Here is a 21,644-nt window from a genome sequence, read left to right on the forward strand (position 1 = left end):
TTTAACCCTAGCACTTGCACTCAACCTAGCTCAGGAAGTTCCTGCAGTTCTCATTCTACTCACAGACGACTCTGTTCCAAATGCAAGGAAGCCCTTACTTGCAGAAGATGAACACAGAGTTGCAGTGTACCTTTCCTGAAGTCACTGCCCAGAAGACTCTCAGTTGTTCGTCACACAAGGTCCCCCAGGGAGGGGGAACATCTCCCCAGCTAAAGAAGCACAGGGCTGCTGGATCCTGGGTTGCTCTCATTGCATGGTTGGTGCAAAACAAAAACCCCCAAAGCACAGCTGTGCCAAGGCAGAGCCACCCTCCTCCATGGCAGGGGTCAGACCAGCACCAGTTCCCTTCACAGCTCTGTCCTGGTGGATGCGGCTCCTGGAACATGAGAGACCAGAGCTTCCCCCTGCTTGCTGGCTGTGAACCAAGGAAGTGATCAGGTAAGGGAAAGGAGCCCAAGGAAGAGCCATGCACGTGTGTCATTGCTGGGGAAACATCAAGTACAGGTTCCCCTTCACCACCCCAGTGTCACCCCAGGGCCAGTGGCATCAGGAGGCCGTACACTCTCAAGGCACAGGGATGGTGACCAACCAGAGACTTAGCACCTGAGCAAATGTCCACATAATTCCACCTTCCAGTTAGCAAATTTCCAAATGTCATTCCCTAGAACATACCAGTAGACCTACCATTCCTACAGGTATAAAATGTGCTTCCTCCTGTCTAACAATGCAGTCCAAGGATACTCTTTACTCTGTCAATATTTAAAAAGAAAAATATTTGGGAAAAAAAAACAAAACCAACAAAACCCTTAGGAAAAATCAATCATTCACATATCCTCACCAGGCTTTTGCATGTTACCAGAAGCATGGCCACACAACTGATGGGACAATCAGGTAGGGAAACCCCAGCACAGGGAATGGGACTAGGCAAGCTCCTGATGTGGACTTCTTGAAAACAGAAAACTCTTCCCAGTTGCCTGTTTCCACCACTGCTCTGGAGATGTTACCTCCTCTGTGGTGCAAGCAACCTCTCTGAAGGAGGAGAGGAACACATGAGGAAGGGAAGTTTAGGATAGCAGTAGCTAGGAAACTGGTTACCATTTTAAGTTCATGGTCTTCTGTGGATGAGCTTACTGAAGTGACCTCCACTGCTGGCTCCCGTGTGGAAGAGTAGACCCAGTGTCTCTGCAGCATGAGCATAACTGATGAAAACTCAAGGTAAAAGCAAGAAGTGGTTCAGTTTGTGACCTACCTTCCCCAAGGGAAATCCCTCATAGAAGTACTGCTCCAGCACCCTGTGGCAACTTGCAGGTCTCAGAAACAACCAGAGGCCTGTTAATTGTCCCAGGCAAAGCATGACACTGCACTGTCTCAGAAAAGTAAGTTGAATTCTGGGAGTGAGATGAACTGGACAGTCGGTGTCCCTTTTATTTTATGTCATACCATAACAATGAATACTTAGAAGATAAATAAATCATTTTTCTTTTCTTAAAAAAACCTTCCAAGATTCCTGTGGTACTTGGGTTGGTTGATGATGATGAAAGATGACATGCACAGATTTTCACTTACAGAAAGGAAACATGGGTAACTCACATTTTCTAAACTCTTGACAAGTAACTCACCTGGTGACAAAGGGACAAGCAAATCAAGCCATTTGTACCAATCTCACATGAACCACAACTTAAATTTGAGATACAAAGGATTTCATGAAGGAGAGAGTCAAGGGTCTGAAGCCATTTTAACATTGTACATCTTTTCTTAACAGCTTTAAGCATCTCCAGCTCTTTTATCCAACATACTATGAGGCATCTTAAAATACTCTGTATTAGGTATGCTATCTGAATATACCCTCTAGCATCCTCAAAGGATTACTCCAGTTCAGCATGTGCTTAAAAAACAATGCCTTCTTGTCTGCCTTGTTTTTTTTCCTTTTTTCCTCATGCTGCTTGGGGCTAATCAGTCTGCTTGTTTCTCTAAAAGAGCAATATGCTTCTCAAAACCCCTTAGGTATTGGACAGACCCTTCAGTCCAGCCTCAACTACTGATAATTATAGTTCTACCTCTGGTTTACCCATCAGTCAAGAGAGTAAAGATCAGAAAAGGCATTCCCTTGTCAGAACATCATTTAGGCTAAGAACGTTTTTGGAGAATAAGATGCGTCACTGAGTTTAAATTATGTGCTTATTTTCAGAAGTTTCTAATCCGTCTCCCCAGAAGCTACCTGCACATCCCTCCTCCCTTTCAGGGAACAGAACCCCTTTGCAATGGGCATACACCTCTTCTGGCTAGGCTTTGCAGTTTCTGCTCCATTTCCAGATCCTTTTGATCTCTCAGACTGTTGACTTTGCCTTTTTTGGCAACTTTTTCACTCTATGGTGGTTCTCCTCTGAACCTCTCACTCTGCTCCTGGTTTCTCCTTGGTCCTGCCCTCAGCTTCGGCCTTTCTCAGACACTGCTTTCCATCTACTTCAATTTCAGAGGGCCAAAACTTAGCCCCTTACTGATATTTCATGTGATTTTTTTCATCTCTCTTGCTTATGGCCTATGAGCAACATCCACCTCAGTATTCAGACCCACAAAAATGGGTCACGTTAATGCTCTTGATACCATTACCTAGGCCACAACAAACCAAACCCCCGGTCTCTACCTGCCTCCTACTCAAAACATATCCTCTTCTAACTAGCAAAAGCATCCCTCACTTTGGCTAGTAACTTAGAAACACTTGCTTATATCCAACACATATGGATTTTTTTTTCCTCCCATGTACCATCTGCTCTTTGACTACCAGTCTTGAATAAAAGGCAATTTTTTCCTGTGGTTTAGAGTTGGTTGTGGTTTTCTTTCTCCCAAAAGCAATCCTAATGAACCCGAAGGAAAAAATACAAGCAAAAATACCTTTGTAATACTACTGTCTACCTTGAGCTAGCTAATGATGTCAACATGTGGTTACAGTCCTTCTCAAAAATGCCATCATTCACAGAGCTCCATGGAAAGCAGTTAATAGGAGAGTATGTCTGTGCTTTGCACAGAATTGCTAGCTTAAAACTACTGGCTTGCAGGGACAGTGGGAAATTTGACTTGTCATAAAATGCAACCTTTCCCACTTTTAATCCAACACACTTTATACAGTAAGAACCTAATAAAGATGTTACACCTTGCTTTGTTCCACATCTTTGTGAGAGACTGGTGTTTTAAGGAGAAATCCCCACCTGTGTCAGTGAATTCCAGCACTCCTGGTGAAGCTGCTGAGATACAATTGAGGTAGTCCAGCACAGGAATACAGCAAAGAAGAACAAAATCAAACACAGGCCTGGTCACAAACCCTTTGGGCATGAAAGCGAGTGAACAGCAGGGGGATGCACTACCACTTGAATAACACAATTTTGTAAAATGGCTCAAAACATCACACATGTTCTGATGCATCGAGTAGGACAAATGAACATGTGCTACACAACACACAGTACTGCAAAGGATAGAAGGCAGCAACACGCTTACAGGGATTACCATGAAATGTGCATGATGTCAACACCTGGAAATCCTTCCAGCGACAGATTTTTATCTTACAGTTAACAGCAGAACAAATTTTGCACCAGCAAGCAGAAGGTATTTTCCAAGGGATAAAACCCACTTGCTTTCATTAAAGCCGAGTTTTTGATAGGACAGAGGCAGAAATTTATGCTAAGGCTTTCCATTAAGGACTCTAAGTGGTTTTAAAATACAAGCCTAAAAACCGTCTGGGCTTTCCAGTTGGCTTTACATTTTGTAGAATGCACCGATTTATACATAGCATTTGTGACAGAAGGAATTTCGAGAATGCAAGCAGCACAATGGCAATGTAGTAGCTGATTAGGTCTGTGGACAAAGTTTCTCCAAGTTCAACTTTTGGTCAGTGTACAATATTCAGGACACAAGAATACCCTGGTGAAGGTGGTCTGTCTTTCACTTCAGCTATAATAAAAGAGATCTTCCACACTTTAGCTGTAATAATCCACACACAAAAAAAGAGAGAAAGAGGGAAAGAGAGAGAGAGATGGCAGATACACTGAGAATCTGCAGTGTAGATAATCAAACCCTTTATTGTCTAAGTTACATTAGACTTGCAACACCATAAAAACCTGTTAAGAAGAAGAAACAGTAGACTGGTAGAGGTAGTAGAAAGTCCCTGTAACAGTCATAAAAGGGCTTTACAGGAGTGTGTCATGCCAAAAAAACTTATCACATTGCTTAAAAGAGCTGGTGAAAGCCCATTGACTAAATAAATATGGAACATAACTCATTTTAAATACTATGGCCTAACTAAAATAACAAATCAATACAATACAATGATATAGAAGAAAACAAAAATCGTGGGATTCTCTTGTGAAAACAGATGGTCTTTAAGGTTGGCTTTCCTCCACCCACTCTTGTTTCTTGTTTAATTAAGTGAAAATCTCATTTCTCTGCTATACACAGCATATAATTATTTAAACTGATTTCCCCTACTGTTGTTCTTCGTGAAGCTAAATTATGATTGTAAACTTTGCTGATTAGTACCCTGGTAATGGCAGTGGCAGCACTAGCTTCTCTGTCATGGATTCTGGAAGAAAAGTTCCAGAAAGAAGGTTTTGGCTTTAAATATTAACTCAGATTTTCTAGTTCAGCTTGCCAAAAAAATACAATTAAAAAAAGGAGAGAAATTACAAATGTACACTACACTTTCGTGTCATTTTGGGTGTAGAAGAGTTTTTAATAACTAAACCACAAACAAATAGATTAGGCAACTAGCTTTTGTGCATTCCTGAACTGTCACCATTACTTTCTTTCATGGAAAATATGAATCAGAAAAGCAACAAAACAAAACAAACAAACAAAGAACAGAACAAAAAACCAAACAAACAAAAAACCCCCCACCCAAAAACCAAAACCAAAACAAACTGACAAACTGAGAAAGCTAGTGCAAACCCAAAATGATAATCATTAAGCAACACAGCAAAATATTTCCACTTTTTCATTCTTCTCCTTGTTTTTTTTCTTGTTTTTTTTTTTTTTTGGTGTACAACGGAATGTGTCTATGCAACCTCCCTCAAAATAACTTCATAGAACAGTTAATTACAGTCACTTTTAAGTATTTGCACAGACATTCCTAACTACAGGGAGACTTACAGAGGATTCTGGTATACATCTTGTGTAATAGCCTAAGGAAAATCTAATTTAAAAAAAACACATAAGGAAGTTAATTTGCATTGTTGCAAGTGTTGCAAAGTAACAAAACCTGTCAAGTAATTTAAAACAAGTAACAAGTAGTCCAGACCAAATTACTGACTAGATTATTTTAAAAAAGCAACCCCCCGCCCACCAAAACTGTTAGAATAGAAAGATCACACTTTAAGGTTTTTTCTGCCTTTTTTTTTTTTTAACAAATCTTTGTCAGAAGCCCATTTCTACAAAAACAGCACTATTCCATTACTGTATTAAGTAAACTGTGGTCTCACCTGTATTAAAGGTTAGCATCATTTCTGTACATGTAAAATTATTGCTTTTTTGAAAAATATATTTAGCATGCTAGGTTTTTTAACTCCATTTCCTGCCTTTACAAAATGTTACAATTTAAAAAAAACAAACTAGTAAAGCTTTTGCAAAAATTTTCACAGAACATTTTCTTTCAAGGCAGCAGTAACTTTTGATAATGCATAAAATTATATGTGCAAAATCTGAAACTCTCAGAAATATTACCATCACACATAGTGTCACAGCAATAAGAAAAGAAAATATTTAAATCGGTGGAATACATTTTTAATTGCTTACACTGCATGGTTTAACAACCTGTTATGTGCCACAACCCCACCTTGAAAACTTGCAGTTAAAGAGTTACTGTAGAAGAGGTATATAAAGCTTTTTTTTTTCTTTTTTTTTCCTAACACCACCAGTGATCACCAAGTACAAGACATGACACATTTATATGAACATTAACCTGCCACCACAAAAGAAGTTTCCTCGTCTTTCCAGAACATCACTGGGCCCAAGGAGGAGCAGTAGCTGGCCTGCTGAACCAAACGAAAGAGCAGAGAGCACCTTACAGCCCCAGGGCTGCCTGAATTCATTCAGTGACACCTTTTCTCTTCTAAACAGAAAGATCAGCGGCATTAGACAGCTGAATGTTTTATATTTCCTTTCTTTTTTTCTCTCTAAGTGAAGACTTCCTTTGTGATCAGGTTGAAGAAAGTAGCCCTGTTACAAAAAAAAAGGTCCTGAGAGTAAAACACAGAAGCCTGTTTTTTTTCTTAGTGTTCGACCAGCTTTTCTGTTCCAAAGCAGAATAGAAGCTTTTCTCTGGAAGTGTTTCAATTTCCATATTCACATACTATTAATGGTGCGCAGTCAAGAGCAAGAGCACTAGAAATGCAAGTGGTCCCCAAACTGTAATGAAACAAACCATTGCAGAATGACGGTCTTTCTCTTTAGTCCCTTTAATCCTTCATCAAACATTGCTTTCTCAGCACCGAATGCCACCTTTCCCCCCCGCACCCCTCATTTTTCCTCTCTCTGTTGTTGTTTTTTTTTTTTTTTTTAATTTGCTTTTCAGCATGACAGGCAGTGGCAGTTTCATTAATTAATACTTCTCCAGCCCTCAAATCCACTGCTGTTTTTCAAATGTATCAAACAGTCATTGTGAGCATCAGGGAGGTTTTTGTTACAGTGCTTAACTTCTTCATGCTGTCCAAATCACATAAAGTTTAATTTTTCCAGTGTCTCAAACTTCTCTTGATTAATATAGATGCCTCGTGCTGCCACAGTGCTTGCCAACTCCACTGTTTATTATAAAGGAAACAAGGAACCATGGGACTGATTAGTACGTCAATTTATATATATCTTGTGTAGCATCTTCATTTATTTTAAAATGATTAACAGCGCAGAGGCACCCCCCCCTCCTGGCAGAGCGCTGGTTTCAGTCTCGCGCAGCAGCTCCGGGTGAGGCGATGGCTGCAGGGGGGCTGCTCTGCTCTGCGTGGGGGGCTGCTGGCGCTGCCCCTCGGGCTGGGGGCCGCTGGCCTCAGGGCTCCTCTGCCAAGGCTCTAGGTTCCCTTTCGGAGATGCAGCGTGTGGGTGATCTCCGCACCGACGTGGTCTCTCCCCTGCAAGAAGGACAACATGGGGAAAAAAGCTCATTCTCGCCTTTGCTCCCAGGCATGACCCTCCAGCAAGTCCTGCTGGTGTTTGTTAACCTTTATTAGCATCACATACATTCATCTTGACCCACCACATGAGAAGTTCTTTGGTTTGTTTTGGTTTTTTTTAAAACATCTCCACCAAGAGCAAAGTGTGTCAGACTCATATAAAGTCCCCTTTCAACTACAACAGTAAGTCATAGCGTCTCATGGAGCAGTTCAGAAAAGGCTGAGAACAAGGAGGGAAAGAAGAGGTCTCCAAAAACTGGAATTTTGTGCTAGCCAAAAAGGATTCATAACCAGATCAGCGCTTTAAAAAGGCTCAAGTTTGAGGTCACAGAGGCAGCTGAATGAAGAAAAACTGAATTCTTGGGCAGGTCTGTCAAATGCTAAGGCAGCTTTCCACTCGCCCCCCCCCTTGTCATCTTTCTTCTATTTTCTTAGCCAATTTTCATGAATAATTACCATGTTGGAAAAAATAGCAGGGATATTCTAAAATCAAGTGAAATTAAAGATAACATCATGAATAAGTGGAAGCCTGCAGCTCCTAAGAAAAGCTTTAAAATGACATTTAGAACATCACTGTCGGAACAATGCAGTTTACAATCCTGATCCTAAAACAACATGGCAAGATTAATCTTACATAAATGCATTATCCTTAAGCTAAAGTCTTGATGAAGTGAAACAGACCATTTTAAATTAATGCAACATAAAATACAGCACCCATGTAAAATCCAAGCAAGTTTCAAGCTGTGCCTATGGCAGCCCTCGAAATAGCTAAAGAAAGCTCAGCTCTGGTTGACATAATGTATTAAGTGCATCTCTTTTGTTAATAGATTTAGAAAATTCCTAATTAAACCTGGCCTGAGATTCATGACATTTACCAGTCAAAGTTTGGTTTAAGTCGGAAAGATTTGCAACAAAATTAAAGAAAAAAAAAGCTGCTGTACAGACTGCAGTATATTTGAAATGTAGGAAACAGTAACTGAATGAGAGATGTGATAAAACTTCCTTAGTTGGATGCTGAATTTCCTGCAGTAAACTAAGAAAGATGCTTTACATTTTTGCGCGGCTGCATCATGCCTGAGAGACACAGCCACAATTCCAGGAGGAGGCATTCATCATTAAAACGTCTTGTATCGAACTGCCTCTACACACACAGGGGAGCACAGCAGGGCTTCACCAGGGTAGGGGAGGAGGGATGGAGAGAGGCAAGGGGATGGAAGGCACCTTGTCCCAGTTTCCCTGGGTAAGAACTGAAAAAAGGGCTGTAATTTAGGGGTGCTCTTTTGGGATGGATAGCCTGTGAGGTGGTGAAAGCATGCCATGGACCACACAGCACAGGGGACCTGTGAAAAGAATAATCCATCCTCCCCACACCTGTAAGGACAGTGCAGAGGGGCTGGAGGTGGTGAGTGGGTGGCTGAAGCATATCTGTGCTGCCAGTTTCACCAAGAAACAGCACCTGATTCATGTGTGCCAAACCCCACCCAGTGGCTCAACCCCCTGTACTCCCACAGGCCCAAGGATACAGTCAGATTTTGAACTGGCTTATACATAGTTAGATAGAATTCTTCCTAAAGTGAAATGTTTTCCCTTTTTAAAAGGAACCTTTCTTCACCTTCAGTAAAAACTGGCAGATCTTTACATGAAACCTAGAGCTTCCATGCCAAAGCTGCTTTCATACCAACTTCTAGGGCTTTTCACCAGTTAACAGGAAAAGAATAGTTTGCATACCTATTAATATACTGAAGGACAGATTACTGCATAGCATTCAAATAAACTGCAATGACCAGTTTGGAGCACAGATACCACTCCTGTTGCTGGCAAGGGGAAAGTGTTGAGACAAGAACTACAGCTGCTAATCCTGTTCTAATGCTCACAAAGTAACAGACATACAGTACATGCATATTACTCAGATGCCACTACAGCAGCCTCCATGGTTCCTTGATTGTTTGCATTATAATCTCCATATGTATGAACGAGACAAATTAGGTTGCCATTTATTTGTTCATTATCTATTATTTTGATTAATGGAATTCTTGTTCTCAGAATAACTATTTAAAAATAACATTTGCAATAATGAGGACTGAACTATTAATCATGATCTTTGGAAGAAACTCTGCAAGGAACTGGGGCAAGACATTTCATAAGAACAAATGTCATAAATAGGACTTTTAACAGACAGCACTAAAATTTTGAATACAAGAAAACCAAAACCAGCCAAACTCAGAAACCAATAGTTTAAACTTTTTAATCTGGGTTGGGTTTTTTTGCCTCCTCCCCTTCTCACCAAAGTTGCTTTAGGACAAGCACAGCTGTAGTACTGCTGGATTAAAAAAACATTACAGGTAACAGATGTCCCCAGCTTTTCCCCCAAGCTCCTTTACAATACACATACACATATATGCACAGTGTTTTCTTGATGGTTCTTTCCAATCTGTCTATCCCCCAAATTCTGACTGCTCACATTCATGCTAACTCAAGTACTGAACACTGCAAGAAATATTTTAAAATACTTTTAGGGGAGAAAATTAAGGCTTATGAACCCCTTATGAAGGTGTTTTACCCCTGTCACACAGGACCTACTGCAAACTTCTCTTTTCAGTGAATGAGGCCCAAGAACTGTGATGCCCACTGCTGTTTCACAGAAAAGGACCATCAGTGCCTTCGGGCATGAGAAAAGCTTCAGCCAGAAGTATTCATGATACCAGTAGTTGGTTTGTTTTTTTTTTTGTCCTGGACTGTAGCTTCTAATTGATTTTCTGTGAATAAAGGGTGTTTTTCTGCAGAGGACAAAGGTTGGGGTTTTGGGGGTTTTGCTTGTTTCACTTGCAGAGAAAGCAGAGAACTTGGTGTCTCTGGCTCCAGTGCTGCAAATATGCTTCACATATATATATATATATATATACTCTCAATTAAACAGAACTCTTCCTCATTGATAACCAGTAAATCATGCCTTTTGAATAACCAATTACTTGTCCCTTAAAATTTTTAGAGCATACTGACTGACACTGATAGAGGATAGACTATATTCCTACAGTGGGCCAAGCTTTTACAGGGCTTTAAAAATGCAGAAGCAGAAATTAAAGGCACAGCATACGTATTAGAAACTGCTATCACTGCTGTCGCCATTTTCCAAAAGCAGGCTCAAGACTGACTCCTGTGCCACTGGGAATTGGGCTTCTGGTTGCAACGCTGCAGCACCAGGCAGTGCCTCTGAAATGACCCCATGCTTTAGGAGAGTTTTCCTTTAAGATACACACAGCTGCTTTGAGACACGCGCTGTTGCAAGGCCCCTTCCAAAGGGGAGCCAGCTTTTGTCTTTCCCTGTACATGCAATTGGAGTGTGCTCCCCCAATTCATGCCTACTAAATCATATCTTTGGATGTTATTTAGTGTATTCCAAATTAAGATACATATTCATTGTGGATAAGCAAGCGTAATTATGTATACATTGGGATATTTAGCATTTATAAAAATATTCAGAATATTCAGTATGTTTAACATGGCAGCATTTCAACAGGATCTACATGACTGCATAGATTGTATTGACTTGGGGTATGTAATGAGCATTTTTTGTCCTTTAGATAAAGAAGAGTAGGAAATATTCCACAGTTCATGGGAAACTCACTTTATGTAAAAATGTCCTTTTTTTTAAAAGCATTCAAGTAAAAATAAGAAACCACAGTAAATAACACTATGAATGAACACTTTGTTTCCTACATTTTATTTATATTTCCTTGGTGCTGACAACAAAGCATGAAACACAGCCCAGTGCTAACAGTATTAAAATCGTGTGTGTTTGATCTTTTTTAAACACTCCTACAGGTGATCTCCTTTTCACTGATGCCGAACGCCTGCGTGTCCTGTTGGTGGTTCACTACTCTAATGCAGGGTTCTTATTTAGACATCTAAATATAGATTTACCTGGATCATTTTTGAAAAAGCCTGGCTGTAGACCCTATTTTTAACATGCACAATTAGAATTATTCTGTGATAAGACTGCAATATAATGAAGCACAGTTGTAAGCTACCATGCTGGGGGATTTTAAAAGCCCTAGCTAACATTATTTCATAAAGGAAACCTTTAGAGATGATCTTCTGGTTGACTACAGAAGGGAATGGGGGAACCGTGAAATACTAATGTTAATATTTTTACTCTTCAGCAGACTACTCAGGGGAAGATATTTTACCTGTGAGGAGGAAACATTATGTAAAGTGAATCATTTCCACTTGACATTAAAAAAACCCACCCTTTCCTTCTCAGGCTATCGTACACGGTAACTATTGTTTCTTGCTTGGAGCATGTGCACGGTACTTCTGTAACTTGAACTGACTTTACACCATAAACTCTCATGAACAGATCTGTCCCCAATTAAGAAATGAAATGAAGACACGGAGTGACAACGTTTAAAGTGGGAAATGGTAATGTTAACGGAATGCTGCAGGCACCGTTCTCAGTGCGAGCTCATTTCTGTGCTTCTGAAGGCCCCTACAGCTGCAGGTAGAAATGAGAGTATTCCCTCTGTAATGCCCAGGGACTGTGCAGGTGGAGTCTTCTGGGAGAGCACAATGCCTGCTTGCAATGAGAACAAGCAAAACAGCAGACAACTGAATAATCCTACCCGACACAGATGCTGACAAACTGAGACAAAGGCTGATACTGAGGAACAAACAAGACAAAAGAAAGGGAACTATCTCCTGGAGAAGTGATCATACTGCATTTTCTGTGAGAGCAATACCGACCGGCAAGAGATGAAGTGACTCGTGAAGCTAACCCCTCCTCAGAATTCTGCTATATTGAGACATGCTGTAATTTAATCAAATGCTCTGAAGACAGATTGACAAGGACTTAGACTGCAAGAGCAAGCTACATTTGCCATGGAAGAAGTTAGTCAATAAATTCTGGCATGACAGTAGTCTACAAAGACAAGATTATGAGTAAATGTATTGTGCAGTAATATAACCCAAATTACAAAAAGAGTCCAGATGTGGTCTGAGCTGCCACATTTCCTTTTGGATAGATATGGCTATTTCAGAATTTTTTGGAAATGTATTTCCAACTTTGACCTTTTATTGTCTTCTAGAAGGAAGAAGCCCAGATGCCCTCAGAATCCAATCCTAACTACACATGAGAGAAAACCACAAGCATGAAAAGATGAAAGAGCATTTTAAAAGATGCTTAAGTTTACTAAATCTACATTACTAAATTGGTGAAAACCAAAGACTAGCTGAGCTGGTTGGCAGAGCTGCAGTGTTTCACTGTCACATTTACCATGTCTGTGTCTCTGCCATTCACTCTGTCTCTGTTATTGAGAGATGTGTCCTTGCACAACTTTACGCTTATCCAGCATCATGAGGAGGGCACTATAGAATAACTTTGCTGTTACTGTCCCATTAATGCAAAGCAAAGCAAACATTGCCCACAATAACGAAGTGCTATGCCATCTTGAAAACTTTATGAGAATTGCTGGCCACTCCTATGGCTTGATGTTAACAAGATGCTCCTGTAGCAGAGGCTGGGTTCCCTACACAACCTTTGGGCCAGAAAGATGCAACTGCGACTGAGAAGGTCCTAAAAGCTTCCATGAAGGGTGCGGCATATGAACTAGGTGATGTGGTGGTGCCCAGTGAGGAGGTTTATTGAGAAAGTAGAAACCAATGGCCAAAATCATCTAAGCATGGCCAAAACCACCTGCAATAGTTTAATAAGAGACAGGAGGATGTGGGCTGCTGTAATGAAAAGTAAAGCTAAAATCACAGATGAAAGGAAAAGTGAGTGATGCTGGAGGCAGTTTCACAATTAAAGAAAACTGCCCATGAGGAGGTGTGCCCTGAAACCCACCTGCCAAGCTACAAGATGGAGTAGAAAGGTCCAGGTTATAACACTAGTCTCCAAAGATGTAAGATACACGAAACAAATTCAGTTTAACGATTTTCTCTGTAACTGAGAAGTGTTTGTTAAGACAGGAAACTGTATAGTAGAAACAGGAAAGCACAACAGCACACAGAGTCCACAGAAATTGGTAGATGAGAGCCTTTCAAAGGCCAGGTACTGCATATCAGGGTACAAATAATCTGAAAAATACAGACTAAACATTAATTGTCTTGTGGCAGCAGAAAATGTGTTAGTTGTAAAATCAAATTTCTATCTCACGATTACATGTCACTGCACATTACAGAGTTACCTATCCCACCCAGTCCCCAGTAAGCCAGTAACATGTTTATTTAAACACTAACTACCTGCTTTACAATTAACTGACTCTCTATATAACAGATTCTGTTAAAATGCTTAAAAAATTTAAGAGTTAAAAATTAAGTAATACCATTATTATTTATACATGTTATAAAACAGTCAGTACTTTAGTGATGAGTATTACTGTGCAACTTTTTCCCAGCTACTACATTAAAAACCAAACATCCAATTAATTGTAAAACATACTTGTTTTGGAGCATCTGCAGAGGTGGTGTGAACTTCAGTACCTCGGAGTCCATTAGACTCAAATACCACTGTGGGAACAAGGGGGCTTGTTAACAGATGAACATTCAAGCTTCGTTAGTGTGTGTACATTATTTGAGACCATTACAGATTAACCACGTTCAAAAAAAGACACCAGCTACTAGCCTGTGGCCGGAAAATACCAATTTACCGTAACACTTACTGTAAGAGAGTGTGCTAATGGCAGCCTAGGGCCACTGCCCTTTTTAATTCAGACTTCAGCGCTGAAGAAAGCAATCACTGACAACATTAATTATCAGTATATGTGTAAAGGGACCCTCTTCTTGCATTACTTACCATTTGGCTTCTGTCATTTTGCATCAGACTGGCTTATGTATGCATCATTCACACTTTTGGGGAGGAACCCGCTAGTCTCACTGTCTCATGCAATGCTCAGGAGGTCTCAAGGCACCGGTGGCTTTAGGCTCCTCCGGCCTCAACCGCAGATTGTGTCAGGTTAAAAATGGCTGCTAGGGCTGACCAGTCTGAGGAAAAATCTTGTTTCCCACAAAAATGTTCCTGTCAACAGCAACGATGAGGCAAAACAAAGCCTTATGTTGTGCTGAAAGGGGTACTTTGATTTCAATTTGTGCTGGTGGCAAAAGAATTCATTAGCATATTCATTTCCGAGTACCCTACTCTCTAATTAAAATAAAACATTTGCAAACAGAGTTATCTTAAATGCATTGCAATTTTATGGAGTTTGGGCAGGGATCAGGTAAGCAATATCTGGAGAACAAGAACAATAGTCGTAAAAAAAAAAAAACCTGTCTGTTAGATTTAGGTACTGGAATTACTCAGGTTAACATGGGATGTGAAATGTAATTCTTGGTATTTTGTTAGCAGAATCTGAAAGCAGGCAAGTGGGAAAGGGAGAAAGAAAGAGCAAGTGTGAAAAGGTACCTGCGTGGGACCTCTGATGAGTCCTGAGGTGACTGGGTTGGGTAAAGCATTTTCCACATTCTCTGCAGACACAGTCTCCTTGGCGTGTTTGTGTCCTGAGCATCCCTGTAGTCAGGAGAGAGGGGGGGGAGAGGAAGGGGGGGTTGGGGGGGGGGGAAAGAGGAGAGAGGAAAGTTGAGAAGAAAACATTATGCCAGAAGAAAACATCATTAGTATGTCTAATGTGTCATTATGTGAGGCTACCTTCAGGCCCTGGATGACAACTGTCAGCCTTCATCTAGGCACTGGCTGACAGGCCAGGCACACACAGGACTGCAAGAATGCATAAATTACATTGAATTAAAAAATGCTCCCCATGATGTGCCCGCACCAGGACTGGCATGTCAGGTGTGCGCTTTTCAGAGCAGCTGGATCCACTTCTCAGCCATCACCCAGCTTTGTCAAGCAGTACATCAGGCAAATCAAAGTGACTCCAGCGTGGCGGAGACAAGTCACATGGATAATAGGAAGTGAGTAGGACCAGAGCCCGACTGTCCCCCCCAGGCGGCAATACCTCAGAGACAAATGCAGAGTGAGCGGAGCCATCGCAGACTGATCAAACCTTTCGCCCCTGCCTACCTGCCTGCCGGTGCTGCTTTGACCCTGGACCTCTGAGGCACAGACGAAAGACATCTGTGAATGAAAGTGTCATTCCGGACATTTTGAGCTGGTAGCAGCGCAGCAGCCTTCCCCCAGCCCTGGGTAAACATGTTTTCTAGGCCATTAGCATTTGTGGAAAACCGCTCAAACCTCTCCTTTTTCTCCAAAGGTCAGTTTACAGCATCTGACTTAAAGGGCTGGTCTTTGTCTTTTTGCTGCTGATCAAAAAAGACACATTTGACTTTTATTGGGCTTTTTTACTATTAAAAAAAAATTATGTTTGAACATCATCTTTTCTATTTTGGTAAAACGCCCTCTTCGGAAGGAAAGAGTTGATGTTTCCAGTTGCCACTGGAATACTTTGGCTTTTAAAGAAATTCTGAGAGAGTTGTCAACAGAAGTGAAGTTTCAGCCTTTTTTTCATATTCCCCTTCCTGTTACAGCATTTAAAAAGAATAAAATTATGAACAAAAAAGTGGCAACCAAAACCCTCCACACAACTGAAAAATCAACTGCAGGATGCCAGAGGACTCATCCAAAATATGGATGCTGCACCTAAAGATGAATGGAAAAGAAGACAGCTGCCATTTACTCTGCCGTTATGACACCAAGCGTCCTGTCATGGTTTTCACCAGACCATATATTGGAAAGAAATGTCTGGCTGCAAAAAACAAAACAAAACAAAAAAAACCCCACAAAACCACAAAAAAACCCAAACAAATGCCCCACTCACAAATTGTTCTTTTCTTTTATAATAGCACCTCCTGCAGATGGCAGCACAGTCTGTATAATATACTTGAACACTCCTGCTCTCAAGAATTAAGTTTCTGGGAGTCAAATAGAAGATTGTGATTTTGGAGAAAATCCCCATCAGGTATACCCAGCAACACAAACAAACAAAACCCTCAAAAAGTAATATTTAAAAAAAGAATCACACGTCAATGAGAGCCCTACTGTACTATAATGAGACAGATTTGCCTTGTAAGGCAGCCAAGATTAAAGCAGGTTTTCTGATCTATTACTAGCATTTTCCCCTCACTGGCCAGAACTGTAGCTGAAAACTTGAAAGCAAAAAGCTGAAGGAGCTGTCCTGAGAAAACAGCTGTAGCCTTTGTTGGACTGCCCCATGCCAACTACTGGACAGGCAGAAACTGGCAGAGCAGCTCCTATGAAGGCCAGGAGAGCTTCCTCAGGTCATCATTCTGACACCTCTGGAAAGAGATTTAACCCCTCTACAACCCACGTCTCCCTTCTGTGGAAGGTGAATACACTTGTCTCAGCAGCCATTAAGGACCCAATCCAATAGCCTTCATGGAAGCACTGCTCCCACCCGAGTCGGGTATGAGGGAAGGTTGAGGATGCTGTTGTAAGCCAACATACCCTGTATGAATGCCAAAGATGAGTGGGTGTAAGACTTTCATCTAATCCCTCCCTAGCTCTCACTTTATGGTAGTTATTCAAAAAGCAGGTGGAAAAAAATGCATCACTTCCAGGTATATTTGCCATTGTTGTATTTCCTAAGCAGCACTACATGGCTTTTGATAGTTTCGAGCTTTGAGCCATGGGCATCACTGCCACAAGGCAATACCCCCATGAGTCATCACTCTAGTTATCCTATACATGAACAAAAGAGGGTGGATGACTACAGGTCTTAGCAAATTACAGGTAAATGAATGTGACTATCCGAATGGGAGTTCCTGAGAAATCGATGCTCAAAGCTGGTCTCAAAGGAGACCCAAAGAAAGAGTGCATCTGCTGCCATAACCCATCCTTTACTAATATGGCGATTCCTGTAAATATCATGAACAAAATAAATAACCACTATTAAAGATAACAGTAAGATTCTCCCTACAAGCATTTGGGAAGATTGGGCAGTGTGAAACAAACTAATCTAAGTACAGCTAGCTTTGTGTTTGCAGCTGTATCACAACAGTACATACAACAACTCTCTTCCAAGGACAAACACTCCATTGAGGGAAAAACATGACAAATAGTATACCTAAGCAGGATTTTTGGTTGTCCTTCATGTCATGATTGCCATATTCACATTACGAGATTAAGGCTAAATTGTATGGTGCATACTGACTCACAGGGCTCAACCTATCTAGGGCCATATGTTATTTCAGACAAAGTTCAATTACCCTCCTCTTTTTTTTTTTTTGGTAGGATCTCGTTCCTTTTGCCTGAAGCAGCTTTTTATTTGAGTGCTATGAAAAACAGCCATCATGCCAACTGGTTTGGAGAAACATCAACAACTTGGAAGTTGTATATAAAATGAAGACAAGCTACATTAAAAAAAAAAGAGGCTTCAAATTCTGAAAACTTGATTGCTGTAAAACACTTGGAATGAATGAAGAGGTTTCAAAGTAGAGATGGGCACTAAATAACTTCCAGTTAAAGTGTCTCTGGAAATCACTGCACAGCAAAAACGTTTTGCCAATAAAATCCCTCTTTTAAAAAGCAGGTAAATAGAGACCTCTTTGGAAACCCTTCCCCTATTTTACTTTGTTCCAACAGTCATAATGAATTTTCTGATGCCTCCATTCAATAAGTCAGCTTCTAGTTCTTAGCTTTTACTGGTTTTCTCTATCCCTCCTAACACGGCTGGGAGCTCACTGTATCAGTAAGATTTCACTGAGCAGGCTGACACAATGTAATATTAAATAACATCAAGGTAGGTACCCAAGTGAAGGTACCCCAAGTTGGTGGTGAATTCATTGGTATTTAGAGCAGGAAATGAGCAGGGAGAAACTTTAGACAACATTCCTAGGCACTGGGGAAAAAAAACCTGCAGTTTTAGAAACTGAACATATCCTCTCCTGCTTCGTTAACAAAAACCAGGAGCCTGGAGTTCGTTACAATCATCAGGTAGCCCCTAACCACCTGCAAAATGATCTGCTCAATAAGTAACAGCTGCCCCCTACAAAGCATTAGTTGTTAAATGACTGAGCAAAGCTGACAACAGAGTGGCTTAAAGGTGCACCTCATGGACTATGTTTGACAGACCTTGTCTTCTCCAAAAGATCCTTCCACCAAAATCTGATCAAACATTATGGCTCCTTCCTTGCCTTACAGCTACCAGAGTGGTCAACTTTCACACACCCTCTGGGTACAAGACCATAGCTGTCCTTAGACTACCAGCTTCCAAATGTCCTGGACTTCGTGCCACTTGCAAAATGGGGTCACAGGCTCCATTTCACACATACTTTTGACAAACCAGAGGGCATTATGTCCGGTAAGGACACTAGAACACCAGTCTGGGAGTTTATTTGCACAACTTCTACAAAGAGAAGAAAGGTATAAAAAACTGGGACGGTTTATAAATGGTGAGAGGTGAGACTTTGGCTCCCATTCTCCTCGCCTACAGACACACCTCCACTTCATGTGCAGTCAATCAGTATGATTTTCAGTTTCCACTCAGACAAACTAATTCTGGCAAATCATCAGAAGAGTATGGTTTCAAATGTAAATACATAGATTTCTTTTTTTTTTAACATGGCAGTTGAACTTTTTTAGTCCCTGAACTTTTAAACTGGCTATTTGCACAACTGAGTTTTCTGCTTACGTGAATTAGCAGGCATGTATTCAGCCCTACCTCCTTTTAATTAAAAACATAGAAACAGATCAAAAGACTCATTTAAAAAATACAGTTGCAATCTCTGACATGGACAAGGAAGATCTTAAGACTTTTGTCAAGGAAGACAAAGGACAACAACAAGTGATTATTCCTCTCCGTTGTTGGAAGGCTTGTTTGCAGACAAAATTGAACAAAACCTCCAAAATAACATCACAGATAAGCCCCAGAGGATGTTTATTTTGCCTGAAGCAAAAAGATGATGATGTGTGCCAGCACCAGCATATCAGGGAGATCTTCCAGTGACAGCACATCTGTGTAACTCTAGCCTGCTTGAAGCAAGAGGACAAAGGAACAGCAGTACTCCAGGTGGAACCACATACATTTAACCTGTGACAGAAATGTCACACAGTGCACAAGGGGGGATGCTGCAGTGTTAAGTGAGCAGTAAACAAACCTATTCAAGCCTATCCAGCAATGATAAAAACAATGAACTTGTAATCCCAACCGTTAAAGGCAGAGAAGGGAAAAACCGGGAAACAGTATGTCATGGCTCTGAGTGAAGCAGGAACAAGCAAGCCTATGTCCTCAGCTATGGAAGGGCTTGTGAAAATCTTACCTGTGTGATCCAGGGCAGGGCTGTTGGCACCACAGGTTTGGTACAATGAAGCAAGGTCCTTTGGAATGTATGTTTTAAAGATATTTAAGATGTCCAAATGTTTCTCATGCACATCTGATCCCACATCCTGTTTGCTGGAGTGTAAAGCTGGAGAAATTCCCACGGTACTAGGCTGGGGCTGCAGTACCGGACTTGCTCGCGCTACCGCTGTGCAGTTTGCCAATGTCCTCATCTCATTCCCAGCCTTCATGTGAGACTCCCTCTGAGGCACTGGTGGCTCTTCATGTTTAGTGTACTGCTCACTTTTACACAGAGGATGATACTGCAGCAGTGGGTTGTATTTGGCCTTCATGGAGTCGGATGCACAGTGCTTACCTGGAGGGGCAAAACCAGTACTTCCCTGGGGAACCACATACTTCTCCACTTGCTTACTGTTTGTAGGCTGTGTGCTAGGCCTGGATATGACTGTTTGTGTAGGCGTTATGCTTCTACTATAGGTTCCCATTTGTATAATTTTGGAATTTGCTTCATATTTACTTTTTTGTTGTGCTGCTATGCTGTACTGCTCCTGGGAATGGTTTAACTTGGGCTGTCTGTATCCATCCAGACCCGATAAGCGTGGACCACAGTGGCTGAAGGCATGACTGTCCTTTGACTGATGCGTACTACCAGACTTTGCAGTCATCCCAACAGAAAGAGAGCTGGTTTTGGAACCTGGCAATGCACTTGGCACTTGAGTACGTGTAAATCTGGCAATGGGCAAAGGCTGGCATTCCTTACCACCAAGAACAGGAGGGGGGCCAGTGCGCCCACTCCTCGCCAGAAAGACCAGGTTGTTTTTAATACTCTTGAATCCATTCTGTTGAACCCAAGGGGGTACCATTGAGTTACAGCTGATTTTGTGCAAAATTCTTTTGTGCATCCACAGGACTTCTGGGTAGTAGGTCTTGTGACTGCAGAAAGGACATGGGTAGACAATTAAAGCAGCCTGGAAGGATGTATTCAGATATTTATTGCATGAATTATCCCTTGTTGATTTTTCACTCAAATCGAGTGGAGCTACCTCTAGAGCTTCAGCACCTTTTTCTATCAGAGGATGCTCCCTGTGCAAGTCTAGCAAAGTTTTTCTAGCACGACTAGCCTGCACTTCGAGCGATGTTTTCAAGTCCATGACCACGTCTGAAGATGTCTGGCCCACACCCGAAGCAAAGCTAGTGATGTGACTGGAGTAAGGAAGCCCCTGGCTGTGATGAAATGCTGGCATCTTCATGTCTGCAGAACCTTGGTATTTCGAAAAGGGTTCCTTGATGACACTCTCCAGTGCTGACATCAGGGCAGGAATCTCTGGTTTAGATTCCCTGGCCTCATTTTCTCTGGCGTTGCGGCTTCCCAGCTTTGGGAGTTCATCCAACTGAGATGTTATCATTGGGGTTTCTTCTTCAGGAAAGTTGCAGTGGTATGGCTTTTCATCTGAATGGGACAAACAAAAAAACATCATTGTCATTTTACCCAGAAAGGAGCTCAGAAGATAGAGCAGAATTCAAGATTAGAATAAGATAGCAAGAGAAAAAGGAAATTTTGGTATTAGTTTCACAATGACATGTTACAGACTAAATGTACTTTATAAGCAAGAAAATCTTGAAATAAGACACAATAGTTCAATTTACTTTTAAAGATGACTGCAGAGTCTGGATAAACTCTCTAATGCTGCGTGTTCATGACATTTTGAAGAAAAAACAATTCAATAACATACCCATGTTAAAATTCTGAGACTGCGAGAAAAATAAACAAATCTGTAACCATTTAATGCTTTAACAAAAGCAAAGATAATGGAGCCAGATAAAACTGACCTAGTTAAAGGTCTGTCAGAGCTTCCATTACAAGCCCCTATTTTCAAAGGGTTTATAACTCAGCAATAAAAATTGGCTCCACATAGAAACCAAGCACATAAGCAGGTACAGCATACAGAATAAATTCCTAACTTAAGAGGGACTTTCGCAGTGGCCAAGTATAAAAGATGAGACATGGAGGATGTAAATTTTGAATTTTCAGTCCTTCAGTTTAAAGCGGATTTTTTTTTCCCTTGGTTTTTTTTGGTAACATATGCTCATGTTTGAAACAAACTTCAGGAAAATTTTGTGACTGCTTGATCCACTGAAAGATAAGGAATTAGACATTTCAGCCATTTAGATTACAGAATTCAAAACAGACTTTCAATTCTTCCCATTTTCTTCTTCACTTCTCAGCTCTCCAGAGTAAATTTAT

The 21,644-nt window shown here is 41.1% G+C and overlaps 1 protein-coding gene across 1 annotated transcript; it reads right to left on the reverse strand.

The window, feature by feature from the left end:
- Nucleotides 1-4,059: 4,059 nt before the first annotated feature.
- LOC113947434 (zinc finger protein 516-like) lies at nt 4,060-20,848 on the reverse strand. Its single transcript, XM_027643986.1, has 4 exons — nt 19,380-20,848; nt 14,548-14,652; nt 13,588-13,655; nt 4,060-7,109 (listed from the first exon to the last, which is right to left on the reverse strand). The coding sequence occupies exons 1-4, from the start codon at nt 20,803-20,805 to the stop codon at nt 7,050-7,052; spliced, it is 1,659 nt and encodes a 552-aa protein (XP_027499787.1). The 5' UTR covers nt 20,806-20,848; the 3' UTR covers nt 4,060-7,049.
- Between the last annotated feature and the right edge of the window lie 796 nt (nt 20,849-21,644).

This window comes from Corapipo altera, unplaced genomic scaffold (genome assembly GCF_003945725.1).
Source record: "Corapipo altera isolate COAL_440 unplaced genomic scaffold, ASM394572v1 24b, whole genome shotgun sequence".
Classification (NCBI taxonomy): Eukaryota; Metazoa; Chordata; class Aves; order Passeriformes; family Pipridae; genus Corapipo; species Corapipo altera.